Source organism: Mytilus galloprovincialis, chromosome 12 (assembly GCF_965363235.1).
Source record: "Mytilus galloprovincialis chromosome 12, xbMytGall1.hap1.1, whole genome shotgun sequence".
NCBI classification, from domain to species: domain Eukaryota; kingdom Metazoa; phylum Mollusca; class Bivalvia; order Mytilida; family Mytilidae; genus Mytilus; species Mytilus galloprovincialis.
This window is the reverse complement of record NC_134849.1, coordinates 27,185,096-27,210,968: the sequence shown is the minus strand read 5'-3', so window position 1 is coordinate 27,210,968 and position 25,873 is coordinate 27,185,096. Positions and strand designations below refer to the sequence as shown.

Below are 25,873 nucleotides of genomic sequence, written 5' to 3'. Positions count from 1 at the left end.
AAAAAAGAACTTATATAAAATGATGAGAAGGAGAAATACAATTTAATGATCAATTGCACTATTTTCTTTTTTTTCAGGTTGTTTTGTCTTTGCTGTGATAGTGTTGTGTAAGGTCGGCGACTTTGGTAAGCTCCACTTTTTCTACTAGTATTACGCAGAAACCTAACTTATAGAAGAAAAGTAGAAAAATCGGTCAAATAGGCAGATATAGCGTTCATTTGATTCTTCAAACATTTCTTACCCGCACACAATAACCTGGAGAATGAAATTTGTATCCATAAATTAGAAGTTTATCTATTTGTAAAGAGCACACATTTCTTGTTTCAAATCTGTAAATGCAGTTAATATGATATTCCGTGTATCAGCATTACTAATTTTTAAAGTAGAAGGTATCCTGTATCTTAAACAGATATTTACAATCTTCACATAATCTTCATTGCAAAAAAGAGTAAAACGTAAGTGTTTATTATCACCAGCTACACTAATTTTTACAAGATTTATGTTTATAATTATTTTTATGCAAAACACAATGATACCGATGTCTATGTCCGTATAAAGATGCAGTACGTGATGACAATGTTTTATTTATTTTGCAATATCTTTTTCATGTCAATGAAAAAAGTGAAACCACAAAAATACTGAACTCCGAGAAAAATTCAAAACGGGAAGTCACTAATAAAATGGCAAAATCAAACGATAAAACACATCAAACGAATGGACAACAACTGTCATATTTCTGACCTTGATCTTGATTTTTGACCCCCAAACTAATTGCAAAGTACACATATTTTCAAATGATATATGATACATATAGTAGTATTTTTGACGATATTTTTTATATTAATCCGATTAAAGATGAGTTTGTTTTTTTTTTACCTAATCTGTCTTCTCGATCAAACTTATCTGTTAGATAATTTTTGTATTGAGCCACATGTTCACCATATCTCTATATATAGTTAAAGGTGAAATATCTACAAAAACTGATGGAAATGAAACGATAGGTAAGTAAAATATCTCCGATTCTTCATTGTTTAGACTATAAGAAGAAGTTCATAAATAGCATTAGACTTAGAAACATTATAAGAAAAACGCGTACTTTTTTTTCATATATATATATATATATATATATATATAAATCCTCATAAGAGATTCTTTGACAATTTTATTAGAACAATAGCAGGACTTTACCAGCGCAGCAGTACACAATACATAAGCAACAGTTTAGATTAAATTCAAATGTTGGGCATCCATTTTGGTATGGCTAACTCGAATAAAAGTTAAACGATCCGATTAGTCAAACGTTAAATACTGTTTAATTCAAAGTATCTTCGATAAGGAATTTTGTCAATATTACTATATTTATTTAAAATAATCTTTATCTTCTGACAAAAACTAATTTGCAGAACAAAATATGTTATGAGAGAATACATCAATCATATATGTAATTGCAGATGACGTGTCCATACAAACTAATGAAAATAAAACGACAGGTATGTAAACATTCAATGAGCATTTTTGTTCTTATAATTTGCCGTTACACTACAATCGCAGTTTAGAGGAAGGGTTTGCGCCTTCAAATATGTTTAACATCGCCACATTATCTATGTTTCTGACCAAAGTCAGGAGCATACAGTTCTATGGTTGACGTTAGTTTATAGCTGTCCAATTTGTTTTAGGTAAACTGCATTGTTATCAATTAAGCTATTTTTTTTCAATTGAATTATATCATTATATATAGCGTTATGTATGTTGGGGCTTTTTATAGATGAAATACGGTATGGTGTTCTGTGATTATTGAAGGCAGTACGGTTTATGGCTGCTTGCATCCATTTGATTTGAACTTTGGTTGAATGACAATTATACCACATCTCCTTATTTGTATAATCATCTGTTAGACAAAATATGTTTTGAGACACGCTATCAAACATACCGTTACTGAGCAGATATATCTATATATAGTTGCAGATGACATATCAACGCAAATAAATGGAAATGAAACAACAGGTATGTTAAAGTGTTAATGAATATTTATTTTGTTAGAATACACAATGAAGTAAATCAATATCATTAGACTAAACAGCAAAATTACTCCAAGTAAAATTCAAAATGGGCAATCCCTTATCAAATGACAGAAATAAAAGGTTCAAATACACCTAACGAATGTAAAACAACTGTAATATTCCTGATTGGTACAAGCATTTCGTTGTGTCGAAAATGGTGAATTAAACCTCTTTTTATAGCTAGTTGAACATCTCATTTGTATGACAGTCCCAAAAAATTCTGTTATCTTTAAAAGAATGTGTGAACTAAACACACAGAACATATGTGAAAAAGTCATTATTGTGTTATAATCTTAATTACAAATAAAAAAAAAAAAAAAAACTCAAACTAATATGTCAACATAAAACCCCACCAAAAATAACAAGAATATATAAGGCAAACAAGCAAAAATGAAAGTCAAGAAAACAAATCCTGACCATGACACAATAATATAATGGCTAGATGTATGATATGAACCGAACATCGCCAAATTGCAAAAAAAAAATGTACATTTTTTGAACTAATAGAAAATGTATTTGTTTTGTTTTTTTGTCTTTTTCAATAAGATGATGAAACACAAAAGTTTATACACGAACTTTTCCTAAAAGGTGAATGTGGAAAACTTCATTTTGCAAGACTTGTTTTTATTGGAAAAAACGGAGTAGGAAAAACCAGTTTAATGAAAAGATTACTGTGGCACAACAAGGAAGATGTCACTTCTACACAGAGTACAGACGGTATTGAAGTTGAGAAATGCAATATAAATATCGCTGATGGGAAATGGAGCCCATGTAATGGTAAGACGCTATTTGTTTGTTAAGTTTTAAGTTTTAATCATTCGATTCAAAGCATGGAAAGGATTGTCAGATGAATATTTGTTTTCGATATTACGTTTCATCCTCGCAACACTTTAAAAAATGTAAAGTCGTGTTTTTTCTCCTCTTCACGTATATTTAGACGCTTGTAGAGCGAATGAAACCTACTTTTGAAAACCGTTCAAATTGAGTACAAGGAATCAATACTAGGCCAGCATTAGAAGAACTTAAGGGAATGAATTCACGTTTAATGAAAACAAAGATATATAAAACAAACTAATTATATCCAATATTTTTAATATCTTCATGAGACTTTTTACAGGACTAGTTACACAATTTATTTTTAATTGGTTTAAAGTGTTCTGTTTAATTTTTGTTTAATACATCTAACACTCGATAATGTGTTTTTTTTTATTAAAATGATTATCTTATCACCTGTCTAAACAGTTCAATTATGTAACGAGTATTTTTCCATTATGATCTTTGACATTGATTGTTCATCCACTTGATTTTCTTATTACCACTCGGTATAAACAAAGAGATAGGGCACATGTGTAGCTGTCATAAAAACAGCAATCCAACACAGCACAAATGAAACAAATTAAGCTACTATTTATCACCGTATAGTTTTCATCAATAAGAATATAGAAACCGCATAGACAGCTATTAAAAGAGACGATATGACAAACAATAACAAAAACACCACCCAATGACATGAAATGGAATATAAGCTTCTGACAAGCAGGGTAAAAATTTGACGGGATTGAACACTTTTGCGAACGTTCGGTTTATCGAAGGCTTTTTCTTAAAGAAAGAAGTAAGGACTTCGGTACTCTATAATTCTTATGTCGCCGCAATTATCTGATAAAAGACTAACTTTAATGTCAATATTGTCCTGATAAGGACTAATTTTGTCATTTCTGAGGCCGTTAAAAAATCGTGATATGTTATACTTTAAAATTTATGATATCATTTATTAGTTTTCAAAGCGGTAGATTTGTTCTTGTGTTTTGACGACTGTTGCATATTTTCTTGTGTTTTCAGTTGATCGGGGTGCGGTTAATCTAATTTGGATGTTCACCTTCTTATTATAATGACCCAGTGACTAAGTCATAACAAATCGGTCAAGTGTAAAATTTTGCAATCACGTTTGAAATAAAAAGAAATTATTGTGTTAAGATGTGCTTTTAGTAAACGACATTTTAATTGTGCTGATTTCATTTATTTTAAAATAAAGCTATTATTTAAAATGTTGAATCCAAACTACATACTATCGAGGTACTGTGTATGATTGGTTTATGTATGACAATTTTATAATACAGTGCTGACTAATGCATATTTGATAGATTCTAATTGAAGAAATTCATGAAATTGGCCTCTAAGTTGCAGGTTATATCCAACTAGAGAATTATAACAAACTTAACTCGTAATGAGTATAATTCATATTACATATTCTACTTACAAAATAACCTTCTGTTAATTAGCAATAAAATAGGTTTAATTGCAGTCGGTTTCTTTTTCATTTTTTGGTCGTCTCTCTTCATATAAAATTCAAGTGTCCTCTGTATGACCTTGACATGACACCTGTTCTTTCGGAATTTTCCATGGCATAGTACATCTAAAGCCTGTAAGAATGAATCCATTTATACATTGTTAGATAAAACTCTGATACTATTAACTCGAATAACGACATCAACTACATGTTGATTTTTAAGAACTAAAATGAAACTCTAGATAATTTTGTATCTTTGTCATTCTATGAAAAACTCTACGGTAACCGCTGACGTGAATAACTTTTACACCACTATGAACGATTGAAAAATCCTGTCTAAAGAGATACCTTACAAAACTTGTCTCCACCAAAAAACACGTGATTTAAATGTTATAGTTTCTCGTAGATATAACATGCAAAATATTCGTTGAATTTGGCTGTAGAATTTCCCAGCAAACTGTCGATAAACCATTAGAATTCGTTGCCTCGCGTTGCAGACCTTTTCTTATTTTGATATGGGAAGAAATTCTTTCAGACTCTTGTAAATAAACAGAAGATCAACAAAGTTGGATAATTTAATCTCACATACTGATATATTAATTATATAGATACAAATACGATTTTGTCTGAATAAGTTCCAATAATATCCTCCTGAAGGTAAGACGAAAAATCAAAATATGCAGCTTACTCTGCATCTTTTCAGTCATATTATCCAATTTGACCATATCCGTCATCTCAGAACCATCATCTCTACTACAAACTAGAAATTTCTTATTTTCAAATTATCAATTGTTTTGAGTTGAACACTAATAACCAAATGTCCCCCGTGCAAGGAGCATAGGTTCATCAATTGATATGATATTCAAGAGCTTCTAGTAAACACATGTACAGGAAGTCATTGAAATATATACACACAATCTGTAAAGTCATAGATGTTGAAAGACTGTATTAAGCTATATTTTCTTGGTTCTGGTGTTTATCATGTTTACGTACTGTACAGTTTTCTCTGGGTTTGTCTGTGTAATATAAAAGATCTTATAAATCAAAGAAACGGGGTATCCCACTTTGACACTAAACCAGTACATGAGTTCAAAGTCTTAGTGAGTCTTACAAGGTGAAAATAAACCCACACTTTCATATTACTGTAAGTTAAGAACTGCCTCTAGCACCGATTTGAGCGAAATTCTTAGTAAAATTTTTCGGATAGACTGTGTAGATGTACAACCAGCAAATTAGGCCTTAACAAAACATACTTGACCATGTTGAAAATAGTATACATTTAAAACTGAAAAGTTTTTAATCACCATGGTCACAGCTGTAATTATCATACTATTTAGAATATACTTAGAAATGATGGTTTTAAGTGAAAGTTAACAGTCGATTGATCCTTATAGAACACATGTTTAGTTCCTTTTTGTTGTATGGATCTCGCAATCGATGCGGGTGTTTGCATTACACCCGTTACTTTATATTTTACTCAATTTGAACTTTTTATAGAAAGTGCATTTGTAATTATGTTTTACTTTCTGTATGTACTTATTACTACACTTTTTTTTGTTGGCGTCTTCCAAACTGTCTGTTTCAGATTTATCGTAAAGTTTTTTTGCATCTCCGAATCAGATCTGTCGTATGTGTGTTATGTATGTTTATATTAAGCTAAAAGATCTCAACTAAGTCTGTTTGTTTTGCTACCTGAATTTTGTCAATATGAGGGACATTTAAACAACCACCTTTCTTATGGGAGGTATACATGTAGTTAGTTCATATATTCATATTTTACGTACCCCCTGCATCAGTGAGACTTGTTTTCAATTCGCTCATTTGATGATATAATTGATCGTTGAATTTCGTCAGTTTCTTTGACTTTTCCCATTTAAAATGACGAAATAACATATACAATGTGGTGCATACTGATTAACCCGTGTAGAAGGTTATGTAAAGTGTGCACCACTGTTTTTATGTTATTTGAATAGACATAAAAAATACAACAGTCATTTCTTATAATTTAATGGTCAATTCCATTTTAAAACAGTAAACCATGAAAAAACGTTGATGATGTCACGTTCATATAACATATTTTTGTGTATGAGCTGATAAACAAAACAATGTCCGCCAATCAGAAAACGGGTTACATCCAAAATCAAATTATACATGTCAACGGAATATAATCTAAACCTAAATATTAATCAATCAGCAAATATATGCATTGAATATCTTCTTCGTGTAAACAAAAAAAGTATATTAACCTCTTGGTTTATCTGTTAATTTATCTCATTTTGTATATGCTAACAGAGACAGACGACGATCTAACTAGACTGATACATCAAGTGTATAACGATAAGCTCCTGAACGCCACAGCCGAAACTGTTATTGATCAAGAACCTCCAAGTTCCAAAACAGACGAATCAGGACGTGTAGCAGATAAAAGCCTTTCTACAACTGCAAGTAATAGTGATTACAAAGATACCGTAAAAGACGATACTTCCAGCGTTAGAAATGAAAGTGATGACACCTTATGGATAGATTCTAGAATACCTGATATTCATTCAGTTATACCCGACAATAAAAACAATCATGAAGCAGTGGAGATTGATTTAAATGAAATCCAAAAAGACAATGTCAAATCAGAAAAAGCGAATGGTCACACATTTAACAACTACTTAAATGAAAATGTGTCGGACCGTGTGAACGATGAAAATATAAACGAAATGACCTCTACAATTATGAAATCATGTCTCAAATCTACGACAGAGGAACAGAATGATAAGTTAGCGTTTTGCTGGTTGTGGGATTTTGCTGGCCAGAAAGAATTTTATGCCACACACCAAGTCTTCCTGTCAAAATGTGCAGTGTATTTGCTTGTCACAGACAGTTTAGAGTTCAGCACTGCTGAAAACCAAGGGCTAGATTTTGAAGGCTCGGCAGGTAAGTTCTACAATTAAAAAACTGACATAAAAATACATTTGTCAATATGTTATGCTTCTAAATTCTTCCATGATGACGGAACAGACAGAAATCTACAACTACAAATTGTTCTGATAGAATAAGGATGCACAGTGTGAAAACCTCATAGCAAAACCTCTATCATACATTTGGTACTTGTAATAGTTAAGCTACCGTGATTGTACAAACATGAGTTTTGAAACATGTGTGTATAACCTTTTTTCCTCTGAATATAGTAACACATATTTGTAACAGTCAGATACACATTGCTATTTTTGAAACCTACCGTTGTGTTATTCTGTTAATTATCAAAATGGTTAAAACTAAAATTTTGGCAGGAAAAAGAGGGCATTGAATTTGTTTGCATGTCATATGTATACCCAAAAGATATTACATAGTTTTTCCAGGTAATTTTTTCGGCGACTTGTGTTTTAGACGAACATATAAACCAAATTTGTTCTCAAGATATTGTTTGGAATAATCCTGCTTTAGGTTGTCAGGTTTGTTAATGACATGTTGTACATGTGTTGCGAAGTATGTACTTCGAATATGTTGAACACACATTTTTATGGGTTTCTAAAGTAAATTGATAGTGTTATTCATATTGACCGTTTTATACTTTCAAATTATTGATAGAGTATGTCTGTTTCTGGTTTGACGCCATTCATTGCTACTGGTCGACTACAAGGAAAGGCAGACTAGACCCTGCAATCATTGTTGTATGCACAAACGAAGATCGTTTTAAGGTACACATGTTTATTCCTATAAACAATATTATTTTCCAACTTAAGGGGGCTCGCGGGTCTAAATATTTTTTTTAAATTTAATATAGGATATCTCTATATTGTTCTATAAATGAACTTTATCTTATACTTAATAGAAAAATGAAATAACAAGTTAGGGTCACCGTTCATTTACGCTCACAATCTTCTTTCGAAAGAAGCATGCATTTATGTTTATGTCCTTTTGTTCTGTTGATCTAATAAGAGAAAAGGCCGTAATACCGAAAAAAAAAAGAACAAAATTACAGAAATCGCTTAAATTTTACAATTATTTAGTTTATGTTCAACTTATTCGAAAACAACAATAAAAAATTTGGTCACCGATCAGTTAAATAAGATATTTCAATTTTAATGCCAAAAAATGGCATTTTTGCACCAAAGGGAGATAATTTAGAGCTTTTTCAATGATATCTATACTGAGCCAAAAATTTAAACATCATCAATATAATCCTAAGGTTTACCTGTAATTTTAGACAGTCGTACTTTTTTCCGGTCAATTGATTTTTGCCATTCCAGCATTGCATGTGAAATTAATGTTTTACCGTTTGTACCTGTACTTTTAAAACGAAATTAAAATTTCTTTTTTCACTAACGTTCAGACACACACCATTGGTAAGAAAAACATGTAAGCGTTTGAAAAAATTGCATTGGGCGTCACCAGGCATCCCCAAAATGACTATCAGAAAAGACTTGGAATGTTTGACGGCGCAAAGAGTGTTGCTGACGTCGTGGCTCGATTTAATGTGCATAACTCAACAGTTTAGAGATTAATGAACATATATCGACAAATAGCAACTGAACAGGATAGGTCGATATCTCGTAGACCACAAAAAAACTATCGCCAAGGGAGGAGCGCTGCCTGCGCTTTACATCAACGTGTGACAAGTTTATTCCGCCCACACGAGTAGTGCATTGAATAAGGGCAGCTGCTGGTGTACCTGCCAATCTTTCATTGATGCACTTAGGACATGGCCGAGAAATTGATTTTGAACAACGCTATTATCTTTTCCGCATTTTGACCCTCCTGCGCTCCGTACAAAGAAATTCCCAATGAATATGAGTAATTAACATTCATGTTGCTTCTGACATGTTATAATTCCATTTTCTTATTATCAGAATCATATGTTTTTGTGATTTTGTAATAAAATAAAATTTCATATTTTTGTTGCTAAATTTTTTTTGCTCAGTATACATTTTAAAAGTCACCGGGGGCCAACACAAATTGATTTTTTGGAATGATGTTTGTACCATATGATAAAGTAACAACTACTAAAGGTAATTAGTAAAATTTGTAATGAAAGACTAAAGTTTTTTTTCTGAAAATCTTATACCCCCCGAGCCTCCCTAACTAGTAAAACGCTACAAGGACAAATAAGAATTTATAATTTGAAATTAGACAAATACTTTTATAAACAACATAAAACGATAAGAAAATCAGTAAGATTGGAAGTGGCACCAGTGGTGAAGTCGTTGTATTTCATTTTTTTACTTCTAAATGGTTACCTACAGACGGTATGTTTGTTACTTCCAATTATGCCGTTTTATTTTGTGTTATTGTTTTTTTATTTTCACTGATGTTCTCTATTCATCTGCCTTTGTGTGTCCCTTTGTTGAAACAGTTATTTCTTTTATTGTGTTGAAGGAACCTTCAGAGCGAAAAAAACGACAAAGACAATTTAAAGACAATTTAGGACAAGTTCTGAAAGACCAGGAGAAAAAAAGACACTTGAGAAACATTTATTTTATTTCTAATACTGAGGATGCTGACATTGTGTTTGAGGAGATTCGAAAAGAAATTTATCGTCAAGCTAGTGAAATGGAAGATTGGGGCAAAATCTGTCCCTTAAAATGGCTATTATTTCAACAAGTTTTATTAAAGTTGAGAGACAACAATGTACCAATTTCATCTACTAAAACATTGCTAAAAATTGCAAAACACGACGATATTGGTATCAGCGAAGAAAATGAAGTCAAACGATGCCTGCAATACTGTAACGACAATGGAACAGTTATTTACTTTGATGAAGAACACTTAACTGATCATGTTATTCTGAACCCGAAATGGTTGATAAAGGCCTTTCGATGTCTTGTTAGTGATAAAATTGATAATTTTATAGAAGTTTCAGATGATTGGCAACAATTGAAAGACACTGGACAATTAACAGATTCGCTTATATCTCGCCTGTTTCGGAAAGAACCTAATTTGAAATTTGAAGACAACAAAGCACATTTAATTGAAGTAATGAAACGATTTGATATTATTGTGAACTTAAAAGATTCAACAACATTATACATGCCATGTATGATAAAGTCATGCTCTTTCTCTGAAGTTCAGAAGCAGTGTTCTGATGGAAGTCAATCAATTCACAAAACCAGTTGGTTATGTTTAGAATTTAAATTTCTTCCTCCAGCCTTTTTCAACCATATTATTGCCTGGTACGTCAAAAAGTATCATGTTAGTTATATAATCGATAAAGAATGTCGAAGCAAAAGAAATGCATTATATCGCCAGGTTGGTGTATTTGATTTGGATTTGTCTGGTTGTGAACAACTTGTAGTATGTAAAGGACATAATACCATAGCTCTTCAAGTATGGAATTCACGAATGTCAAAAAAAACTTACGGAGATTTGGGATCAGAACTATTTCGAATCGTTGAAACACTACAAAACCGCTATAGACTACATATATCGTATATAAAAACATTCACATGTTACAATGGTGATTTTACAATCCAACGAAAAAAAATTAAAGATTTATTAACTCCAGAATACCGGTGCTTTGAGCATAAAACAAATCACAGATCAGACGATTTAGTAAAGCCGTGGGATTTTCTTGGACAATTAAGGTAAGTGTATCATTAACTCATTAACAATGTTTTGTTTTGTTTGCAACAAATTTGACAACATATAACGACGCGAAAATGTATGATTTTGCATATTCTCATCTTTTTTCGTTACAAAAACCATTAACGTACTGAGGTTAACTTTCCGGCAAAACTGTACATAATCATAATCATTGTGTTGTCAACTGCAAACACTTTATTTGGTGCCATGTTTCTTTTGACATTGTGACACATACATTCAAAACAGTCAACTAACTCGCAAAAGCGTCTGTAAAAATAAATCATAGAATTATATATAATAATGATAATTGTAGAGTAAAATAAGTATTTATCAAATACCTTTAGGGGAAAAAAACTAACCGTTCGTATGTATATTTGTGCTTGATAATTTTCATAACTGCTGTAATTAATCTTCACATATCTTTGGGAAAAAAATCATACTTTAGGAAGAGAATTACAATAGTAGTCCTATTAATTTTAAATTATTAGGCATGTAGATAAAAACAATGACAATGACTTTACTTTTATTGATTATCATAATTATAGTGAGTAGCAGATTTTGACAGAGAACTTATGACTTAAAAAGATGACACATTTAATAACAAGAAATACCACTGTGTTTGCAACTTTGCTTTATAGTATATTACTTCTACTTATCTACTGATACATGATATCTCAAACTCTAGTTTTCCGAAATGTTTTTTTACCTAAACGTCTGTGACACGTTATTTTCTCTAAAAAATGTAAATATATTTTTTCGCCTTTTAGAGTTATAGATACCTAATTCTTATTATTTACAACAAATCAATAAAATGTGTTATTGTATTGCGAATCCCTGTTGTCAATGTTTAATTAGTAGAAGTCATTTGCTTCTTTTTAAATGTGAATACATGAATTATCCTACATTATGTAAAAGACAGAAAACAAAAGTTATCGTGACGAAGTATCTCTAGTTACACATTAGTGTCATTTCTCTAACAAATAAATATGAATATAAATCAAATTTGAAATAAGTAAAAAAATCCATCTGTTCTAACATGCTTGTTTAGCTTATATAGTTTATAATTATCTATAAAATATTGAGTATATAAAATGTAAAAGATAGTACACAAAACAGTCCGCTGATCTTCTCGGTTTCAAACATTCTGTCATATCGGGGACGTTTGTAGCGAAATATTATTTTGGTTTTCTAACTTTTGGGTGCCAGACTTTGACCTGCATTTGCTCATATTTAACGCGATATGAACAATATATTTAAGGTCCCATGCATTAGTAAACAGATTTTGATCTGAAACAGCTATTTTGAAATTTAATTACAGACTGAATAAAGTCATTTTTAGTCTTTCGTTTAGTTTCACGATATATCCTCTGCAGTGTTTCCAGCTTCCAGCATTGCTCAGACCATTCGACTACTGTCAATTTAAATCTGTTTTATCGATTTAAAATATAAAGATGTGTTGTGATTGCCATATATTGTTCCGCAATATAGTTACATGTCTACACTTACCATTGTCTGAACTGCTACTAAACAGGACTGAAAAAACTCTAAGCATAACAGTATTGTATACCCTACTCTAAAAATTGATAGAATGATTATTATGACTCAATGTTAGGACTTTTCAATATAAAAGTTTAATGTTGTTCTAGAAGTCATTAAATGTTTGTGCAACCTTTTGAAAAGGTAAACAAAAATAGTAAAGCTTGGCGATCTGGAGTACGGAGTGTTTTAATAGGTATCAAATTCGTCAACGTTTGCAAACGAGCGTTATTAGTGACCTATATTTGCATACATCTACCTGAATTGGTCCCTCGAAATAGATGTAGCATTGTCATCCATACCGCACATATGTGATCAATCAAGTATGTAATATTTTTTTTAAATCAGCATGATGCAGTTGACAATTAAAACAGGATGTACTGCAACATTTCCCAATGCTTTATGGCTACGAAAGTAACTTCTTGTTGACCCTTATTGTTTATTTGAAAATACACAGGATATCAGTAATGCAGACAACAAGAATTTACCGTATATTATAGGACAAAGATAATTGGTCTATCATGTCTATCATATTAATTATTAACCTCGTTTATCCTTTTATCCGTTTATTTGTTATCAAATTGTACACATGAAGTATGGTATATCGTGATACGAATTATAAATCATGCAATATTTTGTTTATGATTTCAGGAGACATAGATTTAGGAAGTAAGTAGCTATTTAGTTTAATATGCTTATAAGCGTGTCGTGATTCTTACATGAAAATATGGTAGAACCAAAATCATACCGTGATAGGGGTACTACCTATCGGGATACAAGGAATATTTATATCTCGTTTTTCTTTATCACATATCTTCAAAATTTATTTGATACCTAGAGCAACAAATCGAACACGCTTAACACATGTAACATGCTTAATACTAAAGCAATCATACTACAGATTTGTTCAACAGATGAAAATATTTATCCATTTTACGTTGATCACGATGAGTCATCACATTATGTCTAGGACTGTTCTGTACCCTCCTTAAGCTGTAGACATAAATTGATAGCACTGCATAATAACTCTTTGATTGTAAGGACATCAACACCTATTGACGCTTGATAGTTCTTAAATGTATATTTTTTGGTCAAGTGGCAACGTCTTAGACATAAAAAACAATTGTTATATTTTGAGTTCCTGCACTTTATATATATATATATATATATATATATATATAATTTTATTTATAGTGCAACCTGATATAACATTTAATTTACATACATTAATACAAAGTCAATCAGCCAGTTTCAAAGGCTTTCGAAGCACTGTCAATTAATATCTATAATTTGCGCTAATATAGAAAATATGAAATTAATACTTCAAGAACATTTTAAAACAAGATTGTTTAAATATCACAATGAGAAAGTAACTGAGTTCTGATTTTTTAAATATTTAACATATAGTTTGACACTAGTTTACAGACTGTAGTTATCAATTTCATGAGTATGTCGTCATCAGAAAGAACGGAAAGGTCTGTTGTTACGTTGCCGAAAGGCATTGTTTCTTTCTCACAAATATAAAGGACATTTAACTAAAAAATGTTTTTCGTACTCAGCGGATACATTGTCATTACAAACTTTACAAAAACGTCTATTTGACGGGATACCACGGTAACTCCCAAGATCTAATTCCAACGGAAAAGTCCCACAACGCATTCTGGCTAAAGTCGATCTTTGTTGTCGTGTCATATTAGTGGTAATGTACTGCTGTGTTTCAAAGTTTATTTCTAGACATCTAAAAGTTCGCAATTTTGGCATGTTCACAATATCCAGTTTCCATTTATCGTGATGTTTTTGACGGAGCAAAAGTTCTGAGTAGTTGGCAATAAATTTTACACTTAGTCCGTTTGTGTAGTTGTTGTTAAATAGTTCCAGGCTCGTTGTACCATGTTTTCTTATATTTTTCTGATAAAGTTGAATCCTATTGGAAAATACGATTTGGAATTCGACCTACGTGCATACTTGTTATTCTATGCCAAAGTCTTATCATGTTACACTGGCGACGGATATATGCAGGCGTCCAACCCATATCACCACAAACAGCCGGAATCGGACTACATTTCCCAACTCCCATAAATGTCTTGATTGCTCTGTATTGGAGTCTTTCAATATTATCGTAAGGCTTCTAACCCCAGACACCTGATGCATATTCCATGATTGGAACAACTGTACTTGTAAATAATGTTTTGTTTGTGTCGTAATAATAACCATCCACCAGAAAATAATTTGATGATAAGGCACCAAATGCTCTACTACTAGCTGTGGTGAGTTCGTTCACGCACTCGTTGTATTCAAGAGTTTCAGATAGTGTAAGTCCTAGGTATCGATATCTTGGTGTGTATTCAATAGTTGTGTTCCCCATCTTAAATACTCTGTCTGAGCACGGAGATGAAATTTGTCTAATGTGCATAACTTTGGTTTAATCACAGTTCACTTTAAAGCTCCATTTCACAGACCAGTTATCTAGTGCTGCTAATTGTTTTTGCAGTTCATTTTCTGTATCCGACATAAGTACAATATCGTCAGCATATAGTAATGTACTGAATTCAAAGCATTAATGTCTGTAGTTGATGAAGAGTGCGAATAATGTGGGAGCCACATTATCTCCTTGTCGAACACCAGTTTCGACCAAAAACCAATCTGTAAGAGTATCGTTAAGTCTGACACAGCTTTGAAGGTTTGTATACATGCTTTTAATCGTTCTCAGCATATTTCCATAAATGCCCGCTTTAACAAGTTTATGCCAGAGGTAAGTATGGTAAACAGAATCGAAAGCCTTGCTAAAGTCTATAAAACATATGTGTGTATCAAGTTTCATTAGCTTTCTGTGCACAGTGTATACATGTTGTCTAAACAGGATCTCATCTTACTGAATCCAATCCGTTCGTTACAGAGAGTGTTATTCCGAGGTAAGTCTGCGGTTAAGAATAGAGCTAAACATTTTGGCAACAGTTGACATTAAGCTTATACCAAGATATCCAAGTGGATCACGATAGTCTTTTCCATATTTTAATATAGGATACATAATACTTTGGCACCAAGGTGAAGGAACTATACCATGAGTAAAGCACAAATCAAATAACTTTTGTAACGGGACAGTCAAAATTGTGTTACACAGAATTTTGTTTAGTAAATCGTCAACACCTACTACTTTACCTAGTTTCACAAGTCTCATTGTCCCATCTGTTTCTTCAACTGACATATTTTCATTACAAAGTTCGACCGCTAAACTCTCATCATCTTCATCGGTTACGCTATTGAATTCGCGCTCCAATTGATCAGTAAATTCGCTTAAATTGTCAATGAATGTATAGTTTACCAGTGTATTGTCTAATTTCTAATTTAAAAAGTTTGTAGTATTCGCTTTTCCTTCTTTTGGGGATTGTTTCCTGGTCAGTAGAGAAGCTTCCATCCTCCATACGGACACTCAATATCTGGTCTATGTTTTTGCGGCCCTAGCTTATCGATTTCTCTTCAAAATTCCTTCGGATTTGAATCATTTAAATTCTTAATTCTGTCACGGATCGATGCCTGATGAGTGCGTTCACACGGCTGTAATCGTTTGTCAAATTGTTTTTGTTTTTTCGATAAAATTGCGCCTGAGAAAATCCCGTGTCCGTTTACACCTTTTATATTTTAGATAATCCTTTTCAGATCGGTTAACCTTAGTAAGTAGTTCTCTTAACGCAGAATTCCAATATGGTTCTTGTATTTGTTTACTCCGTTTTTGTAACATTTCTCCGGCATCTTTAAAGGGTAAATGATTATCCATTTCACTATGAAGTACAGTTACAAAGTTTCCATATAATTTATCGATTTCGTTTTTAACATTTAGACAATTTTCCATTTGTTCAATAACACTTAGAATAGCTAACGGCATCGTTGATTTGCGAAAATATCATTCGGAACATTACATACATTATACTTGCGTCTTTTGGAACATACATTACTGTCTTAACCATTTTCACTGTAATTGCTTGTATAATCACTAATTGAAAGACTACATGAAAGAATAGAGTGATCTGGAATAGTTGTTTTTTTGCGGCCGGAGTTATGTCATATAGTAAAAGAATGTCTGAGATTAGTTTAACTTTAAACTTTGAATACTTGTTCAAGTCAGCATATGGAACCGCAATATAATCAACCATTGATTTTCTTGTCTTAGAAACATACGCATAGTTGTGGGAATCCTTTTCTAATTTTCCGTTTAATACACATAGCTTTGCATCTTTGATAACATCCAAAAACATAGTTTCTAAATGCGTTTCGGACGTCGTCAATACTTGACTTTTCAGGAATGAAATCAATTTTATCATCAAAATCTTGTAAATTTCCAATTCTACCATTAAAATCGCCACATACAAATAAATTAGAACAACCACTGTACAAATAAATTTGCGACAACAGAACATCATAATACTCCTGTGCAATGTTGCCTCTACTAGAGCGTTCCGGTTGCAAATAACACACACATAGGTGAATAACGAAATTTATGTCATTTTTACACTAAAGAGATATTCATAGAATGTCTTCATAATTATCATTCTAAACGCTACACGTGAATTTCTCAAGGATACTTTTCGATACTAAAAATCCCACACCACCAGAGCCTCGCCAAAAATTTACAAGTATATTTTTCCCATTGTTCCCAAACCATTCGTATCCAAATATATCGATAGATTGATTTGATTGCAGGTGAGTTTCACATATTCCAATTATGTCACAGTGTAAGGAAGTAAGAATTTGTTCCCTTATTAACGGTATTATTACCTATCTTGTACTGGATTTTAATGTTACAACCGTACAATGAGTTGGATCGAACACCAATCAACAGAACAAAACGGTACTTGTGAACTTTGATAATGAAACTCAACGGGTAAACGTTCTACAGAAAAAAAGAAAACAATCCTATGTACAGTCATGTCTACGTCGAATCTAACAAAACGAGACACGAACGTATGCAAGAAGCTAACATTCACAAAATTATAAAGACTATTCCTAGTCTAGAAACTCGTGGTGGTAGGGTCATTAAAAAATTAGGAAAATTGCCAGTCTTCAAAGTTGAATTTAGAATTTGCAAGTTGGAACTGTAAAGGGTAGTATCTTTCAGAGAATACGAAGAATAGTAGAATTGTAAGGGAACAAATTCTTACTTCCTAAAAACTGTGACATAGCCCTTTTTCACCCTCATTTGATTATGCATAATTTTATTTTTATGTTGAACATACATTCTCAATATTTATACCATATTGAGATAGTGGTGTATTAAAAATTATTATTTGAATCTGATACTGTGAGCAATAATTGGCCGTATTAACAATTATTGAAATACAAAACGTATGTGTTTCAAACTTTTATAAATGAAATCAACATTAGCATGATAGGACACTTCCGTCAATAATATATTGCTATCAAATAACTTCATTTGTCTCGATTTTCAAAATGTGTAAATATCAATTTCGATGCTCATGGTTATCTTTTGAAAAAAAATCCGATTTACAGTGGACATTGGAATTAAAACATTCGACGAAATATTCTAAATGATAGAAACAGATATCATTTCAATTATTGTACGTAGCAAGACTATCTCTTTCCTTGTTTGAAATGAATATACTTCTCTATAGCGTACTGGTTTCTCATTCAGGCTGGTGTGTAACACAAACTATTGTCCTCAATGTAATGTATCTTAGTTTTTTCCCTGTTACCTGTTTCAACGTTAGACTCCTTTTGAACTGGACAAATACTAATGAGAGTGATATTATTCAAACATGTAAAAAGTACAGCCGTAGACATACTGTGATAGAAGTATCACCTAACGGGATTAAATTGGTATAAACATGTATATATATTGTTCTGTTTGGCATATCTTCTACATTTACATTGTATTTAGGGTCATTAAACTAACCACTCTAACCATTACGTATACAAATAGAATCATTGAGATTGTACAAATGAAGAAAACTTATATCCCTTCGCAAGGGTGAAGATCTATCACGTTGATTCATAACATTATGTCACTGGTTTTTCTGTTCTCGCAAAAATCTGAAAATACAAACTGATGTCGCTGTAATAAATCTCTGAATGTAAGGACGCGGATATCTCCTGACTCCTGAAATTGGTAAAGTGTTTCTGTCATGATATGTCAACTTATTGAGTATTAATGCTATGGTTATATTTAAAGTCCTTGTTCTGTTTGCAAAAACAATATATGTCTTATTAGCACCACAATATACCTTGTCACTTAACATAGGTCTCTTGATTATTTTATATCAATGTGTTGTTTGAAACATCTTTTATTTTTGCTGGTGTGCTTTGTACGTGCTACTTTGTGTTTATGTGGTACATGCAACGTACATCCCACCATATATGGTATTGGTCTATAATAATTTTATTGTTCTATTATAATATTGGAAATACTTTGAACGACAACATTATTTTAAATTTCTGTCCTTTGTGACGTAACAATCCAACATCAAACACATAGAACCGCGTCATGCGGTCATTTGGGTTGATTTCAAATCCACATATAAGTAGTAATGCATTTTGATGTTTAATTTGATATTTTATTGTTTGTGTTTCTTTGTTATATGATTGTTTGTTTTTTTCTGATTGGGATTGTCACATGGTATTGATGGATGTATCCCTATTTCGACAATTTCATTTATAATGTCTGTTTGTTCACGCATAGTTATAAATATAATTCAATTTGATGCGACTCTCATACAAGTGAGAGGTTTAGCGCTATAAAACCACGTTAATCATCACCATCATCATCATAACATAAATAATACAGTAGTATTTGTTTTCTAATTTTAGATTGGAAAAAGAGTTAGTAGTGATGAGTTAATATGATTTATTTGTTATCACTGATTAAGGATTTATAACTCATTTTTACAAAGGTTATACATGTCTAAATAAGTGTTTTTGTAATTCGAAAACAGTAAAAGTTCTTTGAGATTACGTCCCTTCAACCTTCGTTGTTATCTAAATATTGGAATATATCAAAAAGTGATGTCTTAATAACGTGTTATAGTGTAAATAATGATTTTTATAATAATGATTATTCAATCACATGACGTTTATCTTTAAAACTTTTTAATCTACAATGCTATGAAATCAAAATTAAAGATTTAACTTGCGTCAATATGATATTTTTATTTATCCTGATTAAAAAAATAACTTCGGACGTCTCTAATTAACCAACATAAAAAAAAAAAAAAAACAGTTAGTTATTCAAACATCGATGCTTATGATAGTTGTTTTGAAATATTCACATTTGACATCGGTATTGACTTTTAAAAAAAATATATATTGTAAATGATGAAAGCTCTTATTATATGCATTGTTCTATGAAACAAACCTTGCCCTAATCCGTCAATTTTAAATGTATGTGTTTTAAAGGAACTCATTTGAGTAAATGTGCTAAACCAAATCATATCTCTTAAATATTTCAGGATTTAATATATATATATATATATATACAAAGTACTTACCTATGAACATCTGTCCAAAAAAGGAATTTTGATATAAAATTTAAATTTTCGTGTTCATATACAGTTCTTCCTTGCCCAAAAATCTTATATAGAAAAAAATACATAATTAATCAAATGGATTTGAAAAATGTGAATGTGTTTATAAATGTGTTAACTCTTTAGGTAATTTTATAGTAAAAAAAGGTACAGAAAACAAAACTAGCCAATTTAACCTATATATTGATATGACTACATTTCATTTTTCTTTAATTGATATGAGAAGAATTCTGACATTCATTATGTTTGTAATTATATGACCTGTTGTTTGTACCATTACGCAGATCAAAGTACAAATACTTGCCGACTATGTTGTTTTACACATTATATTTTGCATAATGCACATGATGTCTAGAAACTATTCATACATTAGACGCTTGCAAATAAAAACTGTTTATAAATCTGCTATTTCTATATTTAATGTGATCACGGTCCGTGTATATTTGCGTCCATTCGTTTTTCATTTTGAAATATCAAAAACAAAAAACGGAAGTGTTTTCATTTTTCGTTTTTAATTTCTAGAAACCAAAATGAAAAACAAAAGTGTTTTCGTTTTTCGTTTTAATTTCTCTTAAACAAAAACGGAAAAAGAAAGTGTTTTCATTTTTAGTTTTTGATTTCTCTAAAACCAAAATGAAAAACCAAAAGTGTTTTCATGTTTCGTTTTTAATTTCTAGAAAACCAAAATGAAAAACAAAAGTGTTTTCGTTTTTCGTTTTAATTTCTCTTAAACAAAAACGGAAAACGAAAGTGTTTTCATTTTTTGTTTTTGATTTCTCTAAAACCAAATTAAAAAATCAAAAGTTTTTCCGTTTTTCGTTTTTGATTTTACTGAATAAGAGTTTTGTATTTAATTAAGAAATAATTCATGGACGCCATAGATTTGTTGGAAATTTACACATGGCCTGGGCCGTGATATTCGAATTTTATACTGAGTGTTAGCGAGGGATAAAATTAACGAATATCACGGCCCAGGCCATGTGTAAATTTACAACAAATCTATGGCTTCCATGAATTATTTCGATTCTAATAGGACAAATACGATCATTAAAAAACTGAAGCGATGATGGGTATACCGTGTGTGTGGCTGTTCTATTTTACCCACTGTTCGATAAATGTAATACAAATCTAATAAACCTGCATGAATGATTTCTTAACTAACCGCTAGGAAAAAAAATGTGATTACTTTTTTTACTTCTCAGTAAACCCAACATTTGCAATTTTAAATTTACATTTTTTATCGTAAGCTACCGTTAAATTCACTGTTGACATGTTGTAACCAAGGAGCCGCCATGTTGACTTGCTGAAATTAGTAAATGTGCGAATAATGCAAAAGAACAAAAAACAAGCAACTCCTACCTCTGAGTCAATACTTTATTTTAATGCAATTGTATCCAAGTTTAGAAGGTAAACGCAATAGAAAAACCTTCAGCTTTGACGTTTTCATTCGTATGACGTCATGTTTTGAAATGACGTTAATGCGCCAAAATCATTACTGGAATTTCGCGGAATTTTAATTTATTTTGTTTTTGTCCTTTTTTCCGTTCTCTAATGTGTAAATTCTTTTTGTTATGCGTCAGAGTCAGAATAAATGTGTAAATTCTTTTTGTTATGCGTCAGAATCAGAATAAATGTTCTGTAGGGTTTTATTCAATTGTAATTGTTGACACAGCGAAATCCACAACCGTTTACACATAGGTTACGATACATGGGGATTTACTTGGGAGGCATATTTAAACAGCCATTTGTGTACATCTTGGAGTCTGCGCTAAGTATAGATATATCGAGAATTTTATCACGGTGTTGTTTACAAAGCGAAAGAAGCACGTCATATTAGAATTTTAATTATATCTCGATTTGTAATGTAAAATGTTTTACTTTCTTGTTTCATAGTCATTAATAGTAAATATATTGCCAATGTAAACACCGCGGTTTTCTTTCAACATAATGTAGACAAAATAGACTGCATGACTTCTGAATTGAACTACGGTGATAAAATAATCAAAGACTTTCAAATTACCTTGTTTATGTCTTTGATAAAGACTACATTATTACATTTAAATATTAAACGAATCACAAATTTAAATTGTACAATATAATCACGGGGGGGGGGGGGGGGGGTTTATTTCCTATTATTGGGTATCCGCGGATATGCCAAAAATATGGGTCATAATTTTGCGAGATTTTATATAAAAATGACCCTCCTTTTTAATGACATCCTATATTAAAATGCATTTACGTTTGATAACTGTATATTGATTTGGGGTATGATCTACATATCATATATAAGTATGCTATTGAGAATCTTACATTATTACTGGTCAATTATTATATTAAATTAAGTCAATTCATTTGAAAGTTCACCTTTCAAATAAGTTCCCAAGTGAACCCCGGAAATGGGTCATATTTTAAATATTGTATATAAGTATAGGTCATTCTTTCTTAAATATTTATATAACTATAGGTACTGAATTTAAGTGAATATTATATTAAAATGGGTACGTTTTTTGAGGCATAAATGACACACCTCTACCAAAAAAATATCGAAGTAACCCCCTACCCCCCTCCCTTGTGAATATAATATTATATAAAGATGGTACAAATAAATAGATTGATGACAACATCACACTAACAAGGGAGGTAACTACTAAAAAACTGACAAAAAAACTATCCCGGTCGTTAAAGTATACATGTACAGCGGTTGTCAGATCACTACTACTTTAATCGAAGAAAATGTCGACGAATGCAAAAATCTTTAACAATCTGAATAATAAGGGTTCGTAAACTTTACTTATAAGTTTAGAAAGGTTGATCTAAGTTTATTAGAATTGATGACCATGGTCCATCTGCCAGTATTTTACGAACAATTTTGCTTGATCAATTGATTAAAAAACAGATTTCCGCAATTTCACAATTCAAACTGGGATAAGCATTCAATTATTTTGCCATTCGTAGCCTATTTGGTATAAGTTTTGCTTATTTGTGAAGGCTATATGGTGACTTTAACTAGAGCTAGAGCGTTGATGGGGGATTATGGAATTGAGAATAGTGGACAAAAAATATAAATAATGGACCAAGAAATAAATAAAATAGCAAGAATATTGGTGTTATAAAATATAAAGAGAAGAAGATAATTTGCAAAAAGTATAAAGAAGAGAAATATGGCCTAAAATAGTAAAGAAAACAGAAATTAAGAACCCCGAATCCAGACCATCATACTAGTTGCCTTAATGAACGTTAGTTTGTCACTGGGAGATTTATATTGCTTATCATACGATTTCACTTCATTTCTATGTCTATTAATTAAGATGCGAGCTTTCATTATTTGACAACATATAACATATATCACATAATAAAAAACTGCCATAGATTTCCGATAATTGCTCTGCATAAAACCACATTGGAGTCCATGTAATTTTTTTTTTCAAATTGATCTCAGCTACCCACCCTATCCCATCATTACAGAAAAGAAAATAAACAAATTTCTACGGCACTAATTTTGTCCGCAAAATGTGTAAAGGGGGGTTAGATAGCTGATGTCTACTGGAGAAAAAAATCAAGATTGCTGTTGTTTTTGGTTTTTTTTTAAAGATAGGTCCAAAGTTGAGGTAGGTAGCTGAGGTCTACAGTAGAAAAAATACAGGGTGTTGTTCTACTTAGTGTTTTTTTTCTAAAGTAGGTATAAAGTTGAGGTCGGATACCCTACCCAACCCAACCCAACCGTTACAGTTAATAAAAAATATTCTGCGGCAATACTTTTATCTGCACCAGGTGAAAACGTAAGCTAGAGATTTATGGCCCACTTGATCAAAATTACAAGTTAATGTATAGCACGGATTAATCTTTTTTAAGCTAATAAATACTTTCCTTGCCCACCATACTTTGAATACAAAAAAGTAAACCTTTCGTCAAATCATAATTAAGAGAATTCTACTAGTTCAGATGTCGAATGTTTTGTGTGGCAAAAAAAAGTTAATGCACGAGTGCAACTTTCTTTTCTTCTAATGCAGAACAATTATTATTTTTCATGAACTATTTGACAGAATGTCGAGAATATTGAAAGCTATTTCACACATAGTGCAATTTTGTCATCATTAATTATTTACGATTCTATAAACCCACAAAAGTGTTTAAAATTTAAAATGTAAAGCGTGCAGCACGCTGTGTAATATATTGAAAGCGATTCGTATTGCCTTTATACAACTAATGAACCAGAAATGAAATTTCAAAATTCATTGAATAGTGTCTTTGGCTGCTTAATTATGTATTAAAAACTGATGATATAGTGGTTATATATTAATAAAAACATTTGAAGTAAGTTTGAGTCTTTGCAACATTTTTGTTTATATAAATATTTGAAAACTGGCTGCTTCCGACTGACTGCTTGAGCCTGGTCTCACAAACTCTGCATTTTCATTACAGCCGATTGCATTGAGTGTGTAGACAAACGTAATATCTTTGGTTAGCTTGCTTGTAGCTGAACCGTGAAGTAATTAAGAGTAAAGGTATACTACCCTCCTGTAGAAGTAGCCTAGTTATACAGACAGATTGATTGGTTATCTGTCGGACTAGTCTACTTTTAAAGGAGGGTAGTTTACCTAACCTAGTAATGCAAGCAAGCTAACCAAGGATACTACCTTTGCCTACACGCTCAATGCAATCGGCTGTAATGCTTTACATTACAGGTTGCAACACCTTGCCAAATTAATGGGTTCCAATAAACGTTTGGAAAATTATTGTAATCAGACGGCTTGGGTGACCCTGATTAACCCGAACGACGTAGGAGTTCGGGTTAAAGGGTCAGAAGAGCCGTGCAGATTAAATCCAATATACCGATTTGATTGGCCAATAACTGTTTTAACACATGACGCCATCGATTAACGTGAACGTTTTAGAAATATGCAAACGATATTCCGCGATCCACGGCTCCTAGTAAAGTTTCTTGTAGAGTTAAGAAAGGTGAAAACACGCGTTGGTGTAGTAAGAGGTTGGTAAGTTTTAAATAATTATGTTTTTTTTATATTTAGGATTCTTCCTAAATTGTTACATTATTTGCGATTTAATTGTAAATTTTTTCTATCGTTTCTGTTAAATTTATTCATATATATTTTTTTTTGCAATCAGTGACGATTAATACTCGGAGATATTGTACTTTCAAATCGGTGTTATTGAGTAAAGATTTATTTCTTTTCTTTTCTTAATAATATGCTTAGAGGAAGATAAACCGAGGAAGATGTTAGTACATAAATTTAAAATGTTAAATAAACAGACACAACGATTCTCTTTCCAATCTTTAACCCCGACCCCAAATTTAAATTCGATACCCAAATAGTCCCTTTATAGGAATAAATATGCCAAAAATCGTAATGAATTTTATTGAGTCTAAAACTTATTCAAATAAGATTTCATTTATTTGAATATTCTTAAGTACATGATTTCTTTTTGGCAATTACAAAAAATCGTTATTATCTGTCCCGACTTTAAAACACTGATTTAAGAATAACATTGTGTACTATTGTAGCCGACTATGCTGTATGTTTGTTTTCTCATTGTTGAATGTTAATATATGGTTACCTATATATAATTGCTTGCATCCACTACGTTTGAACTTTGGGGAATAGTTGACTCATTTGCAATCATACCACATCTCCTTATTAAAAAGTTGAGAGGGTGTGTGTGTGTGTGTGGGGGGGGGGGGGCTTGTATTTCTTTGGAAAGTTTAAATGTTTTCCTCTCAGGTCACCCAGTTTGAATTGGATATTTTGCCATTTTGCTGTGCTTTTGGATTTGTGTTAAGAGCCCCCCCAGAGCTCCTGGTCTGTTGGTGGGTGAGCTTTGGCTGTCTTTTTGAATATTGCATACGGTGTTTTGGTGATGTCTTCATACCA

The 25,873-nt window shown here is 31.7% G+C and overlaps 2 protein-coding genes across 2 annotated transcripts in view; both read left to right on the top strand.

Moving 5' to 3' along the window:
* The window catches only part of LOC143055282 (uncharacterized), a 119,929-nt gene that overhangs the window by 8,403 nt on the left and 85,653 nt on the right, over positions 1-25,873 (top strand). The window contains exon 8 of the mRNA XM_076228416.1: positions 78-125. Coding sequence (XP_076084531.1) covers positions 78-125 — 48 coding nt within the window. The remainder of the gene's footprint in view (positions 1-77; positions 126-25,873) is intronic.
* Positions 944-13,126, top strand: LOC143055122 (uncharacterized). Its single transcript, XM_076228265.1, has 7 exons — positions 944-1,001; positions 1,452-1,490; positions 2,607-2,837; positions 6,640-7,272; positions 7,927-8,036; positions 9,715-10,919; positions 13,105-13,126. The coding sequence occupies exons 3-7, from the start codon at positions 2,720-2,722 to the stop codon at positions 13,124-13,126; spliced, it is 2,088 nt and encodes a 695-aa protein (XP_076084380.1). The 5' UTR covers positions 944-1,001; positions 1,452-1,490; positions 2,607-2,719.

Excerpts from the sequence above, each read along its gene's own strand:
- LOC143055122 (XM_076228265.1), top strand. The coding sequence starts at position 2,720 with ATGAAAAGATTACTGTGGCACAACAAGGAAGATGTCACTTCTACACAG. Across the intron at positions 7,273-7,926 it reads AGATTTTGAAGGCTCGGCAG|AGTATGTCTGTTTCTGGTTT; the intron begins GTAAGTTCTACA and ends AATTATTGATAG. Across the intron at positions 8,037-9,714 it reads CAAACGAAGATCGTTTTAAG|GAACCTTCAGAGCGAAAAAA; the intron begins GTACACATGTTT and ends ATTGTGTTGAAG.